At 41.1% G+C, this 21109-nt stretch overlaps 1 protein-coding gene across 1 annotated transcript in view; it reads right to left on the bottom strand.

Annotated features, from left to right (window-relative positions):
* Positions 1 to 7528: 7528 nt before the first annotated feature.
* Positions 7529 to 21109, bottom strand: part of LOC112246026 (myoferlin) — a 52015-nt gene continuing 38434 nt past the window's right edge. The window contains 14 exon segments of the mRNA XM_042327455.1: positions 7529 to 9343; positions 9661 to 9808; positions 10021 to 10130; positions 10888 to 11081; positions 11363 to 11462; positions 11780 to 11921; positions 12584 to 12679; positions 14778 to 14866; positions 15378 to 15517; positions 15856 to 16004; positions 19355 to 19525; positions 19815 to 19906; positions 20153 to 20308; positions 20606 to 20734. Of these exon segments, the coding sequence (XP_042183389.1) occupies positions 9305 to 9343; positions 9661 to 9808; positions 10021 to 10130; positions 10888 to 11081; positions 11363 to 11462; positions 11780 to 11921; positions 12584 to 12679; positions 14778 to 14866; positions 15378 to 15517; positions 15856 to 16004; positions 19355 to 19525; positions 19815 to 19906; positions 20153 to 20308; positions 20606 to 20734 (1755 nt within the window). The 3' untranslated portion in view covers positions 7529 to 9304.

Here is a 21109-nt window from a genome sequence, read left to right as displayed (position 1 = left end):
GCAGCTTGGTTTGAAGAAATCAACTGTGGGAGCAATTATTAGGACATGGAAGACATACAAGACCACTGATAATCTCCCTCGATCTGGGGCTCCATGCAAGATCTCACCCCGTGGGGTCAAAATGATCACAAGAACGGTGAGCAAAAATCCCAGAACCACACGGGGGGACCTAGTGAATAACCTGCAGAGAGCTGGGACCAAAGTAACAAAGCCTACCATCAGTAACACACTATGCCGCCAGGGACTGAAATCCTGCAGTGCCAGACGTGTCCCCCTGCTTAAGCCAGTACATGTCCAGGCCCGTCTGAAGTTTGCTAGAGAGCATTTGGATGATCCAGAAGAAGATTGTGAGAATGTCATATGGTCAGATGAAACCAAAATAGAACTTTTTGGTAAAAACTCAACTCGTCGTGTTTGGAGGACAAAGAATTTGCATCCAAAGAACACCATACCTATTGTGAAGCATGGGGGTGGAAACATCATGCTTTGGGGCTGTTTTTCTGTAAAGGGACCAGGACGACTGATCCGTTTAAAGGAAAGAATGAATGGGGCCATGTATCGTGAGATTTTGAATGAAAACCTCCTTCCATCAGCAAGGGCATTGAAGATGAAACGTGGCTGGGTCTTTCAACATGACAATGATCCCAAACACACCACCCGGGCAACGAAGGAGTGGCTTCGTAAGAAGCATTTCAAGGTCCTGGAGTGGCCTAGCCAGTCTCCAGATCTCAACCCCATAGAAAATCTTTGGAGGGAGTTGAAAGTCCGTGTTGCCCAGCAACAGCCCCAAAACACCACTGCTCTAGAGGAGATCTGCATGGAGGAATGGGCCAAAATACCAGCAACAGTGTGTGAAAACCTTGTGAGGACTTACAGAAAACGTTTGACCTCTGTCATTGCCAACAAAGGATATATAACAAAGTATTGAGATAAACTTTTGTTATTGACCAAATACTTATTTTCCACCACCATTTGCAAATGAATTCATAAAAAATCCTACAATGTGATTTTTTGGATTTTTTTTCTCATTTTGTCTGTCATAGTTGAAGTGTACCCATGATGAAAATGACAGGCCTCTCTCATCTTTTTAAGTGGGAGAACTTGTACAATTGGTGGCTGACTAAATACTTTTTTGCCCCACTGTATGACTAGCCACTTTAAACAATGCTACTTAATATAATGTTTACATACCCTACATTATTCATCTCATATGTATACGTATATACTGTACTCTATATCATCTACTGCATCTTTATGTAATACATGTATCACTAGCCACTTTAAACTTTGCCACTTTGTTTACATACTCATCTCATATGTATATACTGTACTCGATACCATCTACTGCATATGCCGCTCTGTACCATCACTCATTCACATATCTTTATGTACATATTCTTTATCCATTTACAGTTGTGTGTATAAGGTAGTAGTTTTGGAATTGTTAGTTAGATTACTCGTTGGTTGTTACTGCATTGTCAGAACTAGAAGCACAAGCATTTCGCTACACTCACATTAACATCTGCTAACCATGTGTATGTGACAAATAAATTTGATTTGATTTGGATTTGAGACTCTGGGTTCGCGCCCAGGCTCTGTCGCAGCCAGCCGCAACCGGGAGGTCCGTGGGGCGACGCACAATTGGACTAGCGTCGTCCGGGTTAGGGAGGGTTTGGCCGGTAGGGATATCCTTGTCTCATCGCGCACCAGCAACTCCTGTGGCGGGCCGGGCGCAGTTCGTGCTAACCAAGGTAGCCAGGTGCACAGTGTTTCCTCCGACACATTGGTGCGGCTGGCTTCCGGGTTGGAGGCGCGCTGTGTTAAGAAGCAGTGCGGCTTGGTTGGGTTGTGTTTCGGAGGACGCATGGCTTTCGACCTTCGTCTCTCCCGAGCTCGTACCGGAGTTGTAGCGATGAGACAAGATAGTAATTACTAACAATTGGATACCACGAAATTGGGGAGAAAAGGGGTCAAATTCAATAAAAATTAAAAAAATTAAAAAAGAGAGATCACGGTCCAGAGTAACGCCGAGGTCCTTCACAGTTTTATTTGAGACGACTGTACAACCATCAAGATTAATTGTCAGATTCAACAGGGACCTAGAACAAGCATCTCTGTTTTGTCCGAGTTTAAAAGTAGAAAGTTTGCAGCCATCCACTTCCTTATTTCTGAAACACAGGCTTCTAGCGAGGGCAATTTTGGGGCTTCACCATGTTTCATTGAAATGTACAGCTGTGTGTCATCTGCATAGCAGTGAAAGTTAACATTATGTTTTCGAATGACATCCCCAAGAGGTAAAAATATATAGTGAAAACAATAGTGGTCCTAAAACGAAACCTTGAGGAAAACCAAAATTTACAGTTGATTTGTCAGAGGACAAACCATTCACAGAGACAAACTGATATCCTTCCGACAGATAAGATCTAAACCAGGCCAAAACTTGTCCGTGTAGACCAATTTGGGTTTCCAATCTCTCCAAAAGAATGTGGTGATCGATGGTATCAAAAGCAGCACTAAGGTCTAGGAGCACGAGGACAGATGCAGAGCCTCAGGAAACCATTCACAGAGACAAACTGTATCAAAAATACATTTTGGATTGTTCTTATTTTCTTCAATTAAGTTGGAAAACTAGAATGATCGAGCAGCAGTGAGGGCTCTTCGATACTGCATGGTACTGTCTTTCCAATCTAGTCGGAAGACTTCCAGTTTGGTGTGGCGCCATTTCCGTTCCAATTTTCTGGAAGCTTGCTTCAGAGCTCGGGTATTTTCTGTATACCAGGGAGCTAGTTTCTTATGACAAATGTTTTTAGTTTTAAGGGGTGCAACTGCATCTAGGGTATTGCGCAAGGTTAAATTGAGTTCCTCAGTTAGGTGGTTAACTGATTTTTGTCCTCTGACGTCCTTGGGTAGGCAGAGGGAGTCTGGAAGGGCATCAAGGAATCTTTGGGTTGTCTGAGAATTTCTAGCACGACTTTTGATGCTCCTTGGTTGGGGTTAGAGCAGATTATTTGTTGCGATTGCAAAAGTAATAAAATGGTGGTCCAATAGTCCAGGATTATGAGGAAAAACATTAAGGTCCACAACATTTATTCCATGGGACAAAACTAGGTCCAGAGTATGACTGTGGCAGTGAGTAGGTCCAGAGACATGTTGGACAAACCCCCCTGAGTCGATGATGGCTCCGAAAGCCTTTTGGAATGGGTCTGTGGACTTTTCCAAAAATAGAATATTATCTACTATGACTACAAGGTCTGATAGGAATTCAGGGAACTCAGTGATGAACGCTGTATATGGCCCAGGAGGCCTGTAAACAGTAGCTATAAAAAGTGATTGAGGAGGCTGCATAGATTTCATGACTAGAAGCTCAAAAGATGAAAACGTTGTTTTCAATCAGGGACTTGTTGAAAATGTCAGTGAAGACACCTGCCAGTTGGTCAGCACATGCCCGGAGCACAGGTCCTGGTAATCCGTCTGGCCCTGCAGCCTTGTGTATGTTGACCTGTTTAAAGGTCTTACTCACGTCAGCTACGGAGAGCGTGATCACACAGTCATCCGGAACAGCTCTCATGCATGCTTCAGTGTTGCTCGCCTCGAAGCGAGCATATAAGTGATTTAGCTCGTCTGGTAGGCTTGTGTCACTGGGCAGCTCACGGCTGTGCTTCCCATTGTAGTCTGTAATAGTTTGCAAGCCCTGCCACATAAGACGAGCGTCGGAGCCGGTGTAGTGTGATTCAATCTTAGCCCTGTATTGACACTTTGCCTGTTTGATGGTTCGTCGCAGGGCATAGCAGGATTTCTTGTAAGCTTCCGGGTTAGAGTCATGCACTTTGAAAGCGGGAGCTCTACCCTTTAGCTCAGTGCGAATGTTGCCTGTAATCCATGGCTTCTGGTTGGAGTATGTATGTACAGTCACTGTGAGGACGACGTCCTCGATGCACTTATTGATGAAGCCAGTGACTGATGTGGTGTACTCCTCAATGCCATCGGAAGAATCCCGGAACATGTTCCAGTCTGTGATAGTAAAACAGTCCTGTAGTTTAGCATCTGCTTCATCTGACCACTTTTTTATAGACCGAGTCACTGGTGCTCCTGCTTTAATTTTAGCTTGTAAGCAGGAATCCGGAGGATAGAATTGATTCAGATTTACCAAATGGAGTGCGAGGGAGAGCTTTGTACGCATGTCTGTGTGTGGAGTACAGGTGATCTAGATTTGTTTTTCCTCTGGTTGCACATTTAACATGTTGATAGAAATTTGGTAGAACTGATTTAAGTTTCCCTGCATTAAAGTCTACGGCCACTAAGAGCGACGCCTCTGGGTGAGTGGTTTCCTGTTTGCTTATTTCCTAATACAGCTGACTGAGTGCGGTCTTAGTGCCAGCATCTGTCTGTGGTGCTTAAGTGACTTCGTTCTACTATTGCAGTGGGGTTGCTGTTGGGTACATTTCAGGGATGAATGTAGCATATGGGGATGTGTGAAACTTATCCTCAACCTGAAGTTTCCCCACTTGCGCCACCAAATAGCTAGGGCCGGATTTATGATCTCAGGTAAAGCATCCGAGCGAGCGAAACATCCCCCTCTGTCTCCGTATGTGTAGACCATGTATCTGATGCTGTCTGGACATAAGGAGTATGGCATGTCATAATGTTTCTGGTCAGACAGCTTCAGATACAAGGGCTACATATAGTAACACAGAGCAGCGCTGTTTCGCTCACTAGTTTCAGCAAAGAGGGAGAGGCGAGGCGAGAGGGCTTACTGTCACCAAAATCTGTCCTGAATAAGCCCAATGCGTTTCAATGGGCATAATATGCAGATCTAAACTTGTCGCCTGCATTCCCTTAGTTTTTGAGGGGGACTGTGTTGCATGGCCTGCTGCTGGCCTTTCACTCCACCCCTCCATAGCCCCAAATGCAATACACTGTATATGGAATACTGGGGTGGAAAATACTCAGTAGGGTCTCTACTAATCAAATGTTTACTTTTTGAGGGGGACTGTGTCGCATGAGTTGCTGCTGGCAATACATTGTGTGCCTTCTGGCCCCTACTACAACACACAATCCAAGTGTATAGTGTGTATGTTATGTGTTTGTACCTGTATGTGATTCTTCAGTCCTCACTGTTTTTTAAAATCTGATTTTACTGCTTGAGTAAAAAAACAAGTAGTGATGAAGTCAATCTCTCCTCTATTTTGAGTCATGAGAGATTGACATGCATATTATTAATGTTAGCTCTACGTGTACATTTAAGGGCCAGCCGTGCTGCCCTGTTCTGGGCCAGTTGTAATTATGCCAAGTCCCTCTTTGTGGCACCTGATCACACGACTGGGCATTAGTCCAGGTGTGACAAAACTAGGGCCTGTAAGACCTGCCTTGTTGATATTGTTGTTAAGAAGGCAGAGCAGCGCTTTATTATTGACAGACCTCTCCCCATCTTAGCTACTGTTGCATCAATATGTTTTGACCACAAGTTTACAATCCAGGGTCACTCCAAGCAGTTTAGTCTCCTCGACTTGCTCAATTTCCACATTATTCGTCCCAAATACAATGCTTTTAGTTTTTGAAATGTTTAGGACTAGCTTATTACTTGCTACCCATTCTGAAACTGACTGCAGCTCTTTAAGTGTTGCATTGATTTAACTTGCCGGCGTGTATAGTGTTGAGTCATCCGCATATATGAAGACACAGGCTTTACTCAGCCAGTGGCAGGGCATTAGGAAAAATTAAGGGGCCTAGAGAGCTGCCCTGGGGAATGTCTGATTCTACTTGAATTTTGTTGGAGAGGCTACTATTAAAGAAACCCTCTGTGTTCTGTTAGACCGGTAACTCTTGGAGTTACCTGTCTAACTCTCAACTAAGAACTTTCTTATCTAAGAAATGTATTGTAAATGTTCATCAATCTGGCTTTAGACCTGGTCATAGGCCTGGATCACGCTGCGTGTAATTGGTTTAAAAACTACCTGACACACAGGAATCCCAGACACATCAGGAATACCAGATACATGTACAAATATTCCCATATACTCGATGGTCGATATTCACGCCATAAGAAGTCATTCCCCTCGACCACACCCACAAATTGGGGGAAACAAACATTCTTTCCCGTTGACCCCCATGTAAAAACATTTATTTTTTGTTATACAGAAATAACAAAACATGCCGAAAAGATGCTGTGTTGTTGTACATGTAACTTGTCAAAAATCACGACCTACAGTTCGCAATGCTCCCATGTAGGGAAATAGATCCTGCGAGAAAAGCGCTGTGGCTTCAGGCTATTCAGTGTAGTAGAGTGGGAAAATGTGAGAACTCAGTGTCCAAGTAGTCTACATGTAGCTATGTGTGTGGAAAACATTTAATCACAGGTAAAGCATTTAACTTATTTCATATAGTTAGTTTGTTTGGGTTGGTTGGTTGGTCTTGGCTAGCTTAATGTTCTGGTCGGTAGCAAAAAGGTGGTGTTTTTGTTGTGAGACAATGGGGTAACCACGGGTCATTTTCCCCCAAAGCAGGTGGGGCCGTGACATTCTACTCCGACTGGAAGTATACTTTAGGTACAGTTTAAAACATTCCCACCCCTGTCGGATGACTCAAACTCCTGATGTTAAAGTTTAAACACCGAGGTAAACACTAATGCTTAGGCACTATTTAAAAGCTTATTCAGTTTAGAAGGGTTCTATGTACAGTAGAACCCTCTTGCCTTCCAAAGAATCCTTTTCCTACCAAAAAATCATTAAAGAACCCTTTCTTTCGAAAAGCGGTTCTTAGGATGAAAAAGGTTCTAGGTAGAACTTTTTGCCTTATAAAGAACCCTTGTCTTCCACAAAGGGTTCTTCAGATGTAAATGGTTCTTGGTACAACCCTGTCGCTCTGCAAATAACCTCTTTGGAACCCTTTTTTCTAAGAGTGTACTAATTAGATCAGTATCTTTCAATGTAATAATACTAACTAACTCAAGATTTGATAAAAGTGTTACAAAAATCTTTAATTGCCTTATTTTCAAACATGAATTTTAGGAGTCAGGGTGTGGGGCAGCCACCTCTCAATAGGAATGGGTATTTAAACAATGACTTTGTACTATATTAATTTAACAATGTTTGTAATTGACTTGGAATTCATTAGAATATATTATGATATAAATACATCTTCAAACGTCTTCTGTTTTTTTAAATAGTACTTTGAATGGGGACAGCAATTTGAACCACTTCTGTAGAATCACCAATACAAATTATACAATTTAATGTGCTTTTCCTGACTTGAGTTTGCTGAAAATCAGCCAACAGATCATTCAGCCAATCGATAAATTGGTGGAATTGTCTATTGATTGATTGAGTCCTGACACAGTATACCAACACAATCTATGGTAGTGACAAAGGGCAGTAGGCCAGATTCAAACCTATATGGACACTTTTAGCCATGTGTGCAGCAGGGCTGCGGAACTACCACTACACCAGCCAGGTGTCAGTAAGTGATCTAAAACGCTGCCTTCGGGATCAGTGTGGAGAGAAACATTTACAGTAAATCTGCAACCGCCACATTTGTACATAATCATTGTTCTTTATTAAAACATAGAAAAGCCTATTGATATAAATGAAATTGGAACACAACAGTTCTTAGAGCCATTTTGTATGTGAAAAGAAAACATGTTAAAGTTATTATTCACAGTATGGAAACTGTTTATATGGAAATATAATGGGTTAAAGAGAAGATGTGTCAGTGGAACCCATAGAGGTAGAAAGAGGACTCCAAATGGATAGAACCTGTTTCAGAATGAACATTGCCATTGAGGGCTTTCACCATTTTAACTGTTTGGGACTTCTTATGGGTTAAATTAAGGAAGGATCACATAATTCCATCCAGGTAATCAGGAGGGATCAGCCAATGAATTATACTCCCGAGGAAACATTCCAGAACTACAGGTAGCAGTAAATCCCCAACCTTGGCTTTATACCTGTTCAGACAACACACTCCAGGTGGCAGTATGCACCCTTTTAGTTTGTTTACTGACTCATAAAAGTCTAATAAGAAGAAATGGACTACTTTAAAGTAACTGTACAATATTAATGTGAGTAGACCGCTGATTGGCCAGCTCATCCTCCTCAGGAGGATGTCATCATCCTCTATGAGGAAATAGCAAGCATTTTTTTCTGGTTGAGATACAAGTTTGAGGTTGGGATTTTAAAGTGTTTTTTCTCCAATTTCTGCTTTGGCCACAAATTAGTATAGGATGAGCCAACACCATTATTTGGGTATGCGTTATCAGAACATGACATTTTAAAAGTGTGACTATCACTGGACAGTTACTTTAAAATTGAGATAGCCCTCAATTGCACTGCCCACCCTGTCTCAGAAGCCATTATAGCACAGATACAATGATGAGCCTTCTTTATGCCTCTATGGTGGAACCAAATTAGAACAGGGGTTAGAAGCCTGCTAGAAAAATGCCTTCCAAAAACTAGAGTGATTAATACTGTTTCATTTGTGGATTAATAATGCTGTTTCATTTGTGGATTAATACCTTTGGATTTAAACTTTTGATTTCAAGACAATCATCAAATTTGACCTTAATCATTTTGCGTACCTTTTTGAGTTAGATCCCAATTAATATTTATAGTAAAACTGTCTATGCTTACATGGATACCATGCTTCATTTATTAGGTGTGACATACCTGGATTTACCCGGACTGTATGACATACCTTGATTTACCCGGACTGTATGACATACCTAGACATTCTGTGAGTAAATTAAATGGGATTTTTGTTGCAACCAAGAAATGATCTCATGCCCCTACTTGGAAATGCGTTGGGGCCTTCTCTGTATGGTGTCTAAGGAAGTGGCTTATTAGAATGTTGGGACATTGTTTGAAGACACAACAACAGTGTTTGTTGTTAGTAGTTCATTCTATCAGCGAAGACACACTCTCTATATTAGGTTTAGTAAAGCATGCATACAAAATAGCATTTGATTAAATGCAGAAGACACATTATCGGTTGAATGCATTCAGTTGTGCGACTAACTAGGTACCCCCTTTCCCTTTCCTTTCGCTTTCGGTATTTCAGGGAAAGACAGACAGGTAAGAACAGTACAAGTACAGTACAATTAAAAGGGCTGTGTGGCTACAGTATTTAATGCAAGTGAAGTGTAGCCTTGATTGATAAAGTGTAAAAATGTAAATAATGCACGCAACTCTGAAGACAACGCTGATAGGAATACATTGCATAGAGTTTGTGAGGGCCTGAGTGTGAAGACTTCTGTCGCCTTATCCCTTGGACGAAGACAGGCATAGTACTCAGCTGCCCCGTAGAGTAACTCCTAAGAGAAAGGCTTCACAATTTTCATTGAGATGTAGTTCTGGAGAAGAAAGAGAAAATATTTAATTAATAAAACACATATTTTACTTTTATTTAAAGTAAGGTTAAATCCTCTGTTATATTCATATGCAGGATGCATTCGTGGAGTGGAATTATTGCATTAATTTGACCATATTATGTTGCAAATCAGTATATCAAAGGAATGATGCACATTGCCTGTTTACACTATATGAGTGAATCACATACAAACACAACAAATGTATGCACAATGTACTCACTATAGTTGCTATGGATGAAAGTGTCTTCTATGTGGCATAGATATATTCGTATTATAGATTACAAGGACATATATCTTACTGGTAGGGAGTACAGCAGGATCCCAAGGAACAAGAGCACAAGCAGTAGGACTATCAAACCAATGAAGATCCATTTGAATCTGCGCCATATGATGAACTTCATGGTCTTGCATGGACTGGTGAACCAGAAAAAGGAAGTGTCGGGGCGACTGTATGGAGAGAGAAACAACAAAGCAAATATTTTTTAGGGGGTAGGCCTAGGCAAGCCCAGTTTGAAATGAAGACTCTTATTGGGTGCCATGTTGTTACTGAATGTTATAGCGCTATGTAGTTTGTATGTTAAAACATTCTACTAACAGTGTACAAGCTACAATGTTATTGTCATAGGTGGTTGAAAGGTGACTTGTGGATGTTGTCTTACTTGGGAAAGTCCAGTTTGGGGTTCATGTTGGGTTCGTCCCGGCCCTTCCCAGCAGGCCTCTCTTCTACCTCCCTCTCTTCCACTATTTCCAGGGTCATCTCCACTTTCCCCTATGGGAACACAGAGACAGTCATAAACTCTCCACAGACTTTCTCATCCATCTTCTCTGTGATCTATAAACACATTTAGCCCTAAAGCTTGTGACTTCAGACATCCATTTAATGTCATTATGTTTATCAATACTGTGCAAAGGATCAAAGTGACTAAATACTGTCACCTATGAGCAGGCATTTCTGGCTATAAATTAATCCACAATGACACCTGATCCACTATGTTGAGGAAATCTGTATTAACTTATTTTACATTTACATCTTAGTCTTATCCAGAGAGGCTTTCATTCATCTTAAGGTAGCTAGGTATGACAAGCACATACCACAGTTACAGTAAACACAAGGTGCAATTGTTTAATTTGGTAGTGTTCCTCCATTGATTTTGGGGGCACAAAGGCAGTCTAGCGGTTAAGAGATTTGGGCCAGTATCTGAAAGGTCGCTGTTTCAAATACCAGAGCTGACTAGGTAAAAAATCTTACGTGCCCTTGAGCTGAGCTCCTGTAAGTCGCTCTGGATAAAAACGTCTGCTAAATGACAATTTTGTTAGTCGCTCTCATCCAGGTATCATATGAACATGGCATAAGTAATGGAACAAATTGTAGCACTGCAGTAAATTAGCTTTAAAACGGCAAAATATTCTCTCCGCCCGATGGCAGAATATGTAGAATTGCAATATTTTCTGTATTCATGGCAAAATGGGAAAATGAACTTAGAATTTGCAACTTTTTCTCTCAGTTTCACTACAACAAGACTTACACCCAGAATGTGCTTCCTATCCTGCTCGATCATACAGGGCCACCAGCCCCGCACAGACTTCTGGGAGAACAGAGAGTTGGGCGGTGGTTGTTTGGAAGGTGTGGAGCCTGTAACCCCTTGTAACATTTTCAGACTGCATTTCTCAGGGGTCTTGGCAGGGGGGATCAGATGAAGCAGATCCAGCTCAACTGTGCCTGTGTCCCAAATACAACACAAACTGCATTAGCAATCCCTTTATTTCACTGTTTCCTTCCCACATTTCCTATTCACCATTATATGTTATGTACTGCAGACCTGGGTTGAAATAAGATTGGTTTTCAAATGCTGATGGATGTTTCTTGTTATTGTCTTCATGGACAATAAACATAAATTAATTCAAACCAGTCAGTCAGATTTTTGGAGACATCCGGCGATGAGAAAAAGAGAAACACTCTGTATCAGTTAGTTTAGATCAGAGGAAATACATGTATCTTACCCAGATAGTCATCCAGTGAGAATTTGTCATTGTCCCAAATCTGGACGATCAACTTTGGGGGGGTCCGAAACTCGGTTTGGTCCAGATTCCAAAAATGCTCCTGACAACAAACCAAACAAACACATTTGTATATAAGTCTGGAGCTCAACATGTACCCAACATATCAGTTTCTGAAACTATTATTTACTGTCAAACTTTGACTTAATTTGTCAAAATGTTTCACTTTAGGGCATAACTGTAAAAGAGAATGTGTTAGCTCAGTTGGTAGGGCATGGCGCTTGCAACACCAGAATAGTGGGTTTGATTCCTGGTACCATACATAAAATGTATGCACAACACACATGACTAAGTCACTTTGGATAAAAGTGTCTGCTAAATAAAGGCAATAAATAATACAATAAATCTCTTCAAACGCACTTTTCTGGAAACGAGGCAAAGTTGCTCTGTGGGCAGGTAGTCGAAGCCAAAGACAAACCGCCAGTTGAAGTTGCCATCACCATCCAGGGATCTGTAATGGACGTCTGTCTTCTGCTTGTCCTCCTCCATACCTGGCATCCACCTGTAAATAAATATACTTTAAAGTGACTAAAACCACATTTAAACAGTGTAGTAATGACAATGGACCTACATTCATACAGTTTCTTGACTGTTTCCAGCTCGCTATAATCACCAAAATGAAAGCTAGATAGTCAGGGAGCATCGGAAATTCCCAAAACAATGGATAGAGCACTATTTTTTGCATGTTTTGACGGCGAGGAATTATAACAAATATTCAGTGCGTCCCTTCAGACCTCGTTGAACACCGAATGCGGCCTTCAAGGCAAAATGAGTTTGACACCACTGCTCTTGCGCCTATTTACTCGATCAACCATACATCATTATTTCTCTATCAATTCCCTGTTTACTGTATGCCACCAATCGAGTCGGCAATGGGGCACACTCTCATGCACTCTGCAATGAAAAGATTTCAACATAATAATGAAGGCAAAGTTGGTTGTGTGTATTTTTTTACATTTGTTTTGGACACCTATGTTTTCCTGCTAGAACCAGCACCAAGAACTAAAGTATATGGACAGCTGTGCACATGGTTTTCACTTATTTTTTGCACACTTAAAATGTAGGGTTCACTGCCCTTGCTTGATCAGCAATACAGTATGATCTGTATGAGTAGCCAATCACTCAATACTGTACCATTGAGTAGACAATCATGTTCTGCCATACCCTTTGACGTAAATGTCACTCATATTCTCTCCGGTGATGCTGGTCTCATCTAGTATGACATCAGTGGTGTTCCAGACGATAGCCCGCATGACGTACCTGTTGAAAAATATCACACACTTAAAGGCTCAATCTACCATTTCAATAAAAAGCCTAACACTGCCACTTTGTTTGGTAAATGTAAAGGTGTGAGGTGGGAATGTAACCACCAAGTTCATAAGCAGAACTGAGAATGCAAGAACTGACAGTCTATGAGATTGACACAATTCACGCACAGTCATCCTGATTCCCATTTAAAATAGCCTTATGGGTGACCAAAATACACATTTGAAGTTGGAAGATTACATATACTTGAGCCAAATACATTTAAACTCAGTTTTTCACAATTCTTGACATTTAATCAGAGTAAAAATTTCCCGTCTTAAGTCAGTAAGGATACCACTTTAATTTAAGAATGTGAAATGTCAGAATAATAGTAGAGAGAATGATTTATTTCAGCTTTTATTTCTTTCACCACATTCCCAGTGGGTCAGAAGTTTACATACACTCAATTAGTATTTGGTAGCATTGCCTTTAAATGGTTTAACTTGGGTCAAATGTTTCAGGTAGCCTTCCATAAGCTTACCACAAATAGTCGGGTCAATTTTGGCCCATTCCTCCTGACAGAGCTGGTGTAAATGAGTCAGGTTTGTAGGCCTCCTTGCTCGCACATGCTTTTTCAGTTCTGCCCACAAATTTCCTATGGGATTGAGGTCAAGGCTTTGTGATGGCCACTCCAATACCTTGACTTTGTTGTCCTTGAGCCATTTTGCCACAACTTTGGAAGTATGCTTGGGGTCATTGTCCATTTGGAAGACCCATTTGTGACCGAGCTTTAACTTCCGGAAAGATACCTGATACCTGGCTTTTTTATGGCGGTTTTGGAGCATTTTTTTGATTTATTTAGATTTTCCCATGATGTCAAGCAAAGAGGCACTGAGTTTGAAGGTAGGCCTTGAAATACATCCACAGGTATACCTCCAATTGACTCAAATTAGGTCAATTAGCTTATCAGAAGCTTCTAATGCCATGACATTTTCTGGAATTTTCCAAGCTGCTTAATTTAATGGCACAGTCAATTTAGTGTATGTAAACTTCTGACCCACTGGAATTGTGATACAGATTATTTAACTTATAATTCACTGTATGTAAACAATTGTTAGAAAACTTACTTGTGTCATGCACAAAGTAGATATCCTAACCGACTTGCCAAAACTATATTTGTTAACAACAAATTTGTGGAGTGGTTGAAAAAATTGTTTTAATGACTTCAACCTAAGTGTATGTAAAATTCTGACTTCAACTGTATATATTTTTAAAAGCATTCATGATTCGCGTAAATGTAATATACTAACTATTACTCTTGTTAAAAATATGAAATGGTATTAGAATTGGTGAAGAGCACATGACTTGTTTAGGACTCGAAACTCAAAGTTTAAGACTTGAGACTTGACTTGAGACTTGACGGTCTTTACTTGGAGACTTGACTCGGAATTGCCTGTCTTGACTTGGGACTTGAGTGCTAAGACTTGAGACTTACTTGTGACTTATAAAACAATGACTTGGTCTAACCTCTTATCTCCTATTTGGCACATCTCTTCTGTTGCAGTTCATAGCAGTACTGACAGATGTGATGACATGACAACTGAGTAGAAGTTTTGAATGACCCTTCCCCCTTTTTTCCCCATGCTGGCTGATGACCTAGCTAGCCATTAACTAGCTAACATAAATGAAAGAGGAAACCTATAAGTTACTTTGCTATAGATGGGGAAAACACTAATTCTGCAGTCAAATTTTGTCACCAATTGACTAGCTAGCTAGCTATGTAATGATGATGGTTACAAGGTGGTACTTATTTAAATTAGGTATGAGAATAAGATGTTACCATTGGTGTATTAAAAGGAGGTGAATAAAAATGTATGTGATGTCACATAAAGCCTCAATTAACCCTGCCTCCTGAGTTCAAGTTTTTAACACAGAGGAGGAAGCCAGTAAGTGTATGATCAAACTTCATCAATGTACCACCACCAGCCATTTCTCATACTTTGGTCATCATACTTTGATCTGGTTTAATCCAATTATCATCAAATATTATGAAAAATATCATTTTGAGTGTGCAGGTTCTTTATTTTTTAATGAATGTAATAAAGGCCCTCACTTCTTGGCTTGGCGTGGAGTAATGTGGCATGGAGGTCCCAGTAAACCCAGGCTCTTGGGGAAGATGTCCACCCACATCTGAATCTTTCCCTAACAATGGGGAGAGTGAGAGCCAATACAATTGGTAAGTATTCCCTAGACCAGCCTTTCTCAAATCTTTCTCCTTGGGGAACCCCCAGAGCTAGCAGAGCTGATTCAACTTGTCAACTCAACAACAACATCAAGCCCTTACTACTTGAATCAGGTGTGCTAGTTCAGAGCTACAACAAAATGGTGAAACGTCTGGGGGTCCCCGAGGTGAGGTTTGAGAAGCACTGCTCTAGACAATGTCATGTTGTCACACAACAAACAAACACCTCGTATAGACATAACTTCTTTTTTTTCTTGAATAATGTGGCCTGATAATAGCAGTACAATGTTTGGACATTTCATGAGGGCAATAAGGAAACACTTTATAATAACTATAATAAACTATAAGCATTTCATTATTTCTAAATGCATTTTTTGTACATGCTTATAAACTTCATGAAGCACTTATAAACATTTACATTGGCTTACAATGACGGCTATTAGAAAGTATTAGAAAGTGTAAGGTACTAACCTGGGACAGTGTAGGTTGGTAAGTACTGTAGAGAGTCCTGGTTTCCACATGCTCTGGCACCAGACCCTGTTTACTGAGGACATGCAGGGCCATCCTCTCCCTGGCTGGACCCAGGTGCTGGTGGATGACTCTGTTGGCCTCTAGCGACAGGACACACAACTCAAGTCAGGAGACAGAAGTTTGGGTTGACGTTCAGATGACTAACACATTCACTATGTTGTATGTTGTGGTTGAAGTAAAATGCCAAATGTATTTTTTTTTAAAGAAGAAAGTAATATTATTTCTGCTTTATCTGTGGAACTCCTCCAATAGAACTGAATGTACCTCAGATAGTTGAATACTAACTTCTTGGGCAAATCTCCCATTGAAATGGATGGTTTACATGGAGGTCTAAAGTGATTTACACATCCCTCAAGTTATTAACACAACTCTTGCCTAGCTAACAATGTGTGGTTTGCTACTTAATGGTTTTCTGTACCAAAGTCCAGCAGGCTGTAGTCTCTCCCCCCGAAGGAGAGAGTGCTGCCGTCAGCAGAGGTGCTGGGTGAAGGGATCCCTCTCAGTCTGGCCAGGTTCTCCAGGATCTGGGAGGGCTTCAGCTGATCCCTCCACTGGTTGGTCCCTGAGCTGTTTTGTAACGTTATAGAATTATTATAGCATGCAATACAATAGCATTCTCCAGTGGTGGCTGGATTAGGCCAGAATAAAAGTTGAGCTGAACTGGGCAACTACAGGCAATTAAAAGGCATGAATCATAATTTCAACGGATCAGAGACACAGTGGGAAAGTTGGACTGATAGACCTGTATAACTGAAAGTCGTACATATAGTCGTACAGACAGTTGTACAGACAATCGTACAGACAGACAGACAGACAGACAGTGTCACGCCTGCTCCCACTCCCTCTCCCTGGCGCTCGAGGGCGTCAGGCTACCCGTCATCATACGCAACTGTTACCATCCTCATTGGACTCACCTGGACTCCCTCACTTTGTTGATTCCCCCCTGCATATACACAACCTTTCAAAAGTTTGGAGTCACTTAGAAATGCCATTGTTTTTGAAAGAAAAGCACATTTTTTGTCCATTAAAATAACATCAAATGATCAGAAATGCAGTGTAAACATTGTTCATGCGGTAAATTACTATTGAGCTGGAAACAGCAGATTTTTTAAATGGAATATCTACATAGGCGTATAGAGGCACATTATCAGCAACCATCACTCATGTGTTCCAATGGCATGTTGTGTTAGCTAATCTAAGGTTATCATTTTAAAAGGCTAATTGATCATTAGAAAACCCTTCTGCAATTATGTTAACACAGCTGAAAACTGTTGTGCTAATTATAGAAGCAATAAAACTGGCCTTCTTTAAACTAGTTGAGTATCTCAGACTGGCCAATAAAAAGACAATTTTAAGATGGGCAAAAGAACAAGACACTGGATAGAGGAACTCGGCCTAGAAGGCCAGCATCCCGGAGTAGCCTCTTCATTGTTGACGTTGAGACTGGTGTTTTGCGGGTACTATTTAATGAAGCTGCCAACTACACACTCTAATGTACTTGTCCTCTTGGACTCCCACTCCTCTTTCTATTCTGGTTAGAGTCGGTTTGCGCTGTTCTGTGAAGGCAGTAGTACACAGCGTTGTACGAGATCTTCAGTTTCTTGGCAATTTCTCGCATGGAATAGCCTTCATTTCTCAGAACAAGAGTAGATTGACGAGTTTCAGAAGAAAGTTCTTTGTTTCTGGCCATTTTGAGCCTGTAATCGAACCCACAAATGCTGATGCTCCAGATACTCAACTAGTCTAAAGGCTGCCAGTTGTATTGCTGCTATAATCAGCATAACAGTTTTCAGCTGTGCTACCATAATTGCAAAAGGGTTTTCTAATGATCAATTAGCCTTTTAAAATGATAAACTTGGATTAACTAACACAACGTGCCATTGGAACACAGGAGTGACGGTTGCTGATAATGGGCCTTTGTACGCCTATGTATATACAGTGCCTTGCGAAAGTATTCGGCCCCCTTGAACTTTGCGACCTTTTGCCACATTTCAGGCTTCAAACATAAAGATATAAAACTGTATTTTTTTGTGAAGAATCAACAACAAGTGGGACACAATCATGAAGTGGAATGACATTTATTGGATATTTCAAACTTTTTAACAAATCAAAAACTGAAAAATTGGGCGCGCAAAATTATTCAGCCCCCTTAAGTTAATACTTTGTAGCGCCACCTTTTGCTGCGATTACAGCTGTAAGTCGCTTGGGGTATGTCTCTATCAGTTTTGCACATCGAGAGACTGAAATTTTTTCCCATTCCTCCTTGCAAAACAGCTCGAGCTCAGTGAGGTTGGATGGAGAGCATTTGTGAACAGCAGTTTTCAGTTCTTTCCACAGATTCTCGATTGGATTCAGGTCTGGACTTTGACTTGGCCATTCTAACACCTGGATATGTTTATTTTTGAACCATTCCATTGCAGATTTTGCTTTATGTTTTGGATCATTGTCTTGTTGGAAGACAAATCTCCGTCCCAGTCTCAGGTCTTTTGCAGACTCCATCAGGTTTTCTTCCAGAATGGTCCTGTATTTGGCTCCATCCATCTTCCCATCAATTTTAACCATCTTCCCTGTCCCTGCTGAAGAAAAGCAGGCCCAAACCATGATGCTGCCACCACCATGTTTGACAGTGGGGATGGTGTGTTCAGGGTGATGAGCTGTGTTGCTTTTACGCCAAACATAACGTTTTGCATTGTTGCCAAAAAGTTCAATTTTGGTTTCATCTGACCAGAGCACCTTCTTCCACATGTTTGGTGTGTCTCCCAGGTGGCTTGTGGCAAACTTTAAACAACACTTTTTATGGATATCTTTAAGAAATGTCTTTCTTCTTGCCACTCTTCCATAAAGGCCAGATTTGTGCAATATATGACTGATTGTTGTCCTTTGGACAGAGTCTTCCACCTCAGCTGTAGATCTCTGCAGTTCATCCAGAGTGATCATGGGCCTCTTGGCTGCATCTCTGATCAGTCTTCTCCTTGTATGAGCTGAAAGTTTAGAGGGACGGCCAGGTCTTGGTAGATTTGCAGTGGTCTGATACTCCTTCCATTTCAATATTATCGCTTGCACAGTGCTCCTTGGGATGTTTCAAGCTTGGGAAATCTTTTTGTATCCAAATCCGGCTTTAAACTTCTTCACAACAGTATCTCGGACCTGCCTGGTGTGTTCCTTGTTCTTCATGATGCTCTCTGCGCTTTTAACGGACCTCTGAGACTATCACAGTGCAGGTGCATTTATACGGAGACTTGATTACACACAGGTGGATTGTATTTATCATCATTAGTCATTTAGGTCAACATTGGATCATTCAGAGATCCTCACTGAACTTCTGGAGAGAGTTTGCTGCACTGAAAGTAAAGGGGCTGAATAATTTTGCACGCCCAATTTTTCAGTTTTTGATTTGTTAAAAAAGTTTGAAATATCCAATAAATGTCGTTCCACTTAATGATTGTGTCCCACTTGTTGTTGATTCTTCACAAAAAAATACAGTTTTATATCTTTATGTTTGAAGCCTGAAATGTGGCAAAAGGTCGCAAAGTTCAAGGGGGCCGAATACTTTCGCAAGGCACTGTATTCCTTTAAAAATCTGCAGTTTCCAGCTACAATAGTAATATACAACATTGACAATGTCTACACTGTATTTCTGATCAATTTGATGTTATTTTAATTGTTTAAAAAAATTGCTTTTCTTTCAAAAACAAGGACATTTCTAAGCGACCCCAAACTTTTGAACGGTAGTGTATGTCTGCTCCTCTGTGTTCCCTGTAGTCGCATTGTTTGTCATGTCGTGTTTATGTCCAGACGCTGTTCTTGTTCCGTTACATCTGTATTAAATGGTTCACTCCCTGTACCTGCTTCTAATCTCCTGCGTTGGGCGTTACAGACAGACGCACAGGCAGACACACGGACACATGCACACTCACATGCAGTAGGACTGCGGTAGTCCGCAGTAGGCGCCGAAGCGAGAGAGGAGTCTGTTCTCTAGGTCAATGACCGTCTCTCCCACTTTCTCATCTCGGGTGAGCAAGTCATAGTCGTACACAGCTATCTTCAGGTCTTTGTCTTGAGGGAGGAAACAGGACAGCTCAAACATCCTGACACAGGAGGAAGAGACTAGGTTAACTTGGTCAGATGCACTTATGTGTGCATTGTTGATTTCACTTGACTGAAACAACTTTATACATTTCAAAATAACTCATTCATCCATTCATCCATTAATCCATTCATTAATTCAACAGTTTCAGTGGCATTTTGACCGTTTCCTATTAGTGAAGGTTTTAGTTAAAACTACTACTGTAGGCCGTCATTGTAAAATAATAACTTGTTCTTAACTGACTTGCCTAGTTAAATAAAGGTTAAATATAAAATAAAATAAATGTTTACCTGCCAAACTCTGGATTGAGGGTGTTTGGTTTGTAGTCATCCCTGTCATCTTTTGTTTTCTTCCCCAAAGAGATCTTGATGTAAGGGTCACACTAAAAAGCCAAAACAAACACCAATGTTGAAATATGGTATGTGTGGGAAAAGGCTATATAAGTCATGCATTTTAATGAGAACTGTCGGTTGGTGAGGGAGAGGGGCAAACTTATGTATATGTGCAGCAAAAATGCTCAGCTGAAAGTTGAAATGAATCCAGCGTTTGACATACGCCTGATCCAGAATCGCGTTGGAAGTGTTCTCAGTGTGTAGAGTCTCTTAGAGTGTGTTTGGCGTCTACTCACCATGCCGTTGTTGTCCTTAGGCTGCAGGTCCATGCATCGCACCACATAGATCCTGACCAGGCACTCCTGCAACCCGCTCTCAGGCAGCTCTCTGAACTGGCGTGGCGGGGCTGGCATCTCTGGGTCATCAGATAGGGGGTACACCCGGAACGAGCCCTACAGGACAGGAGACACCAGCAGGGTCAGGGGTCAAAAGTCAGGCAAGGTGTCAATAATTAGGCTGGGTTCACATGTAAAGTGGAGAAAATAAGGATTTTTTATCATTGGTTCTATGTAATGTTGTTTTCCCCCCCACCAGCTGTATGTGCAGGGCTTTAAAAAGCCCCCAGTCCATGTCTCCTTGTTATTGAAAACAGGCTCTGGACAGAACTCCCTTGAAAATACATCTTAACAGGATGACATGTACACACGAAGGATCATACATTCCTAAAAGAAAAAGAGGTCTGTGATCACCTTGAACTCTCCGACCACTGAAGGGTCGTCGTCCTCATCCTCAGTCTTCCCCCGCTGCAGTCGGAACGTTTTACAGAAATCTGTCAGCCCTCGGAAATCTGGGACCTCCTCCAGCTCCCCTTCATATACCTGGGAAAACACACACAACACACTGTTATACACATGAGGACACATACCGTAATATGTTGAGGACAAACATATCACACAACCTGAAACACACACACACACACACATCAAAATCCCTCGATAAAGATGACCAAAAAAGACAGTATAAAATAAATAATACAAATACTGAGCTGTATTGTTATTTATTCTAATACAATTGCTCAGGGAAAGAGACTTTGTTAAAGAAGTAATGAGAACAAATCTTTGAAAGATAGGGGTCAAAACGATTGGCACCCGTTTTCAATAGTCCAATACTTTTCCTAAAATGTTTTATAACATTGGAGAACACATTGAGAGGGATCTTAGACCATTCCTCCATACAGAATCTTTCCAGATCCT

The sequence above is a fragment of the Oncorhynchus tshawytscha genome, linkage group LG09, assembly GCF_018296145.1.
Source record: "Oncorhynchus tshawytscha isolate Ot180627B linkage group LG09, Otsh_v2.0, whole genome shotgun sequence".
NCBI classification, from domain to species: Eukaryota; Metazoa; Chordata; class Actinopteri; order Salmoniformes; family Salmonidae; genus Oncorhynchus; species Oncorhynchus tshawytscha.
Note: the sequence above shows the minus strand (reverse complement) of the source record. Positions and strands in the feature narration are given on the sequence as shown.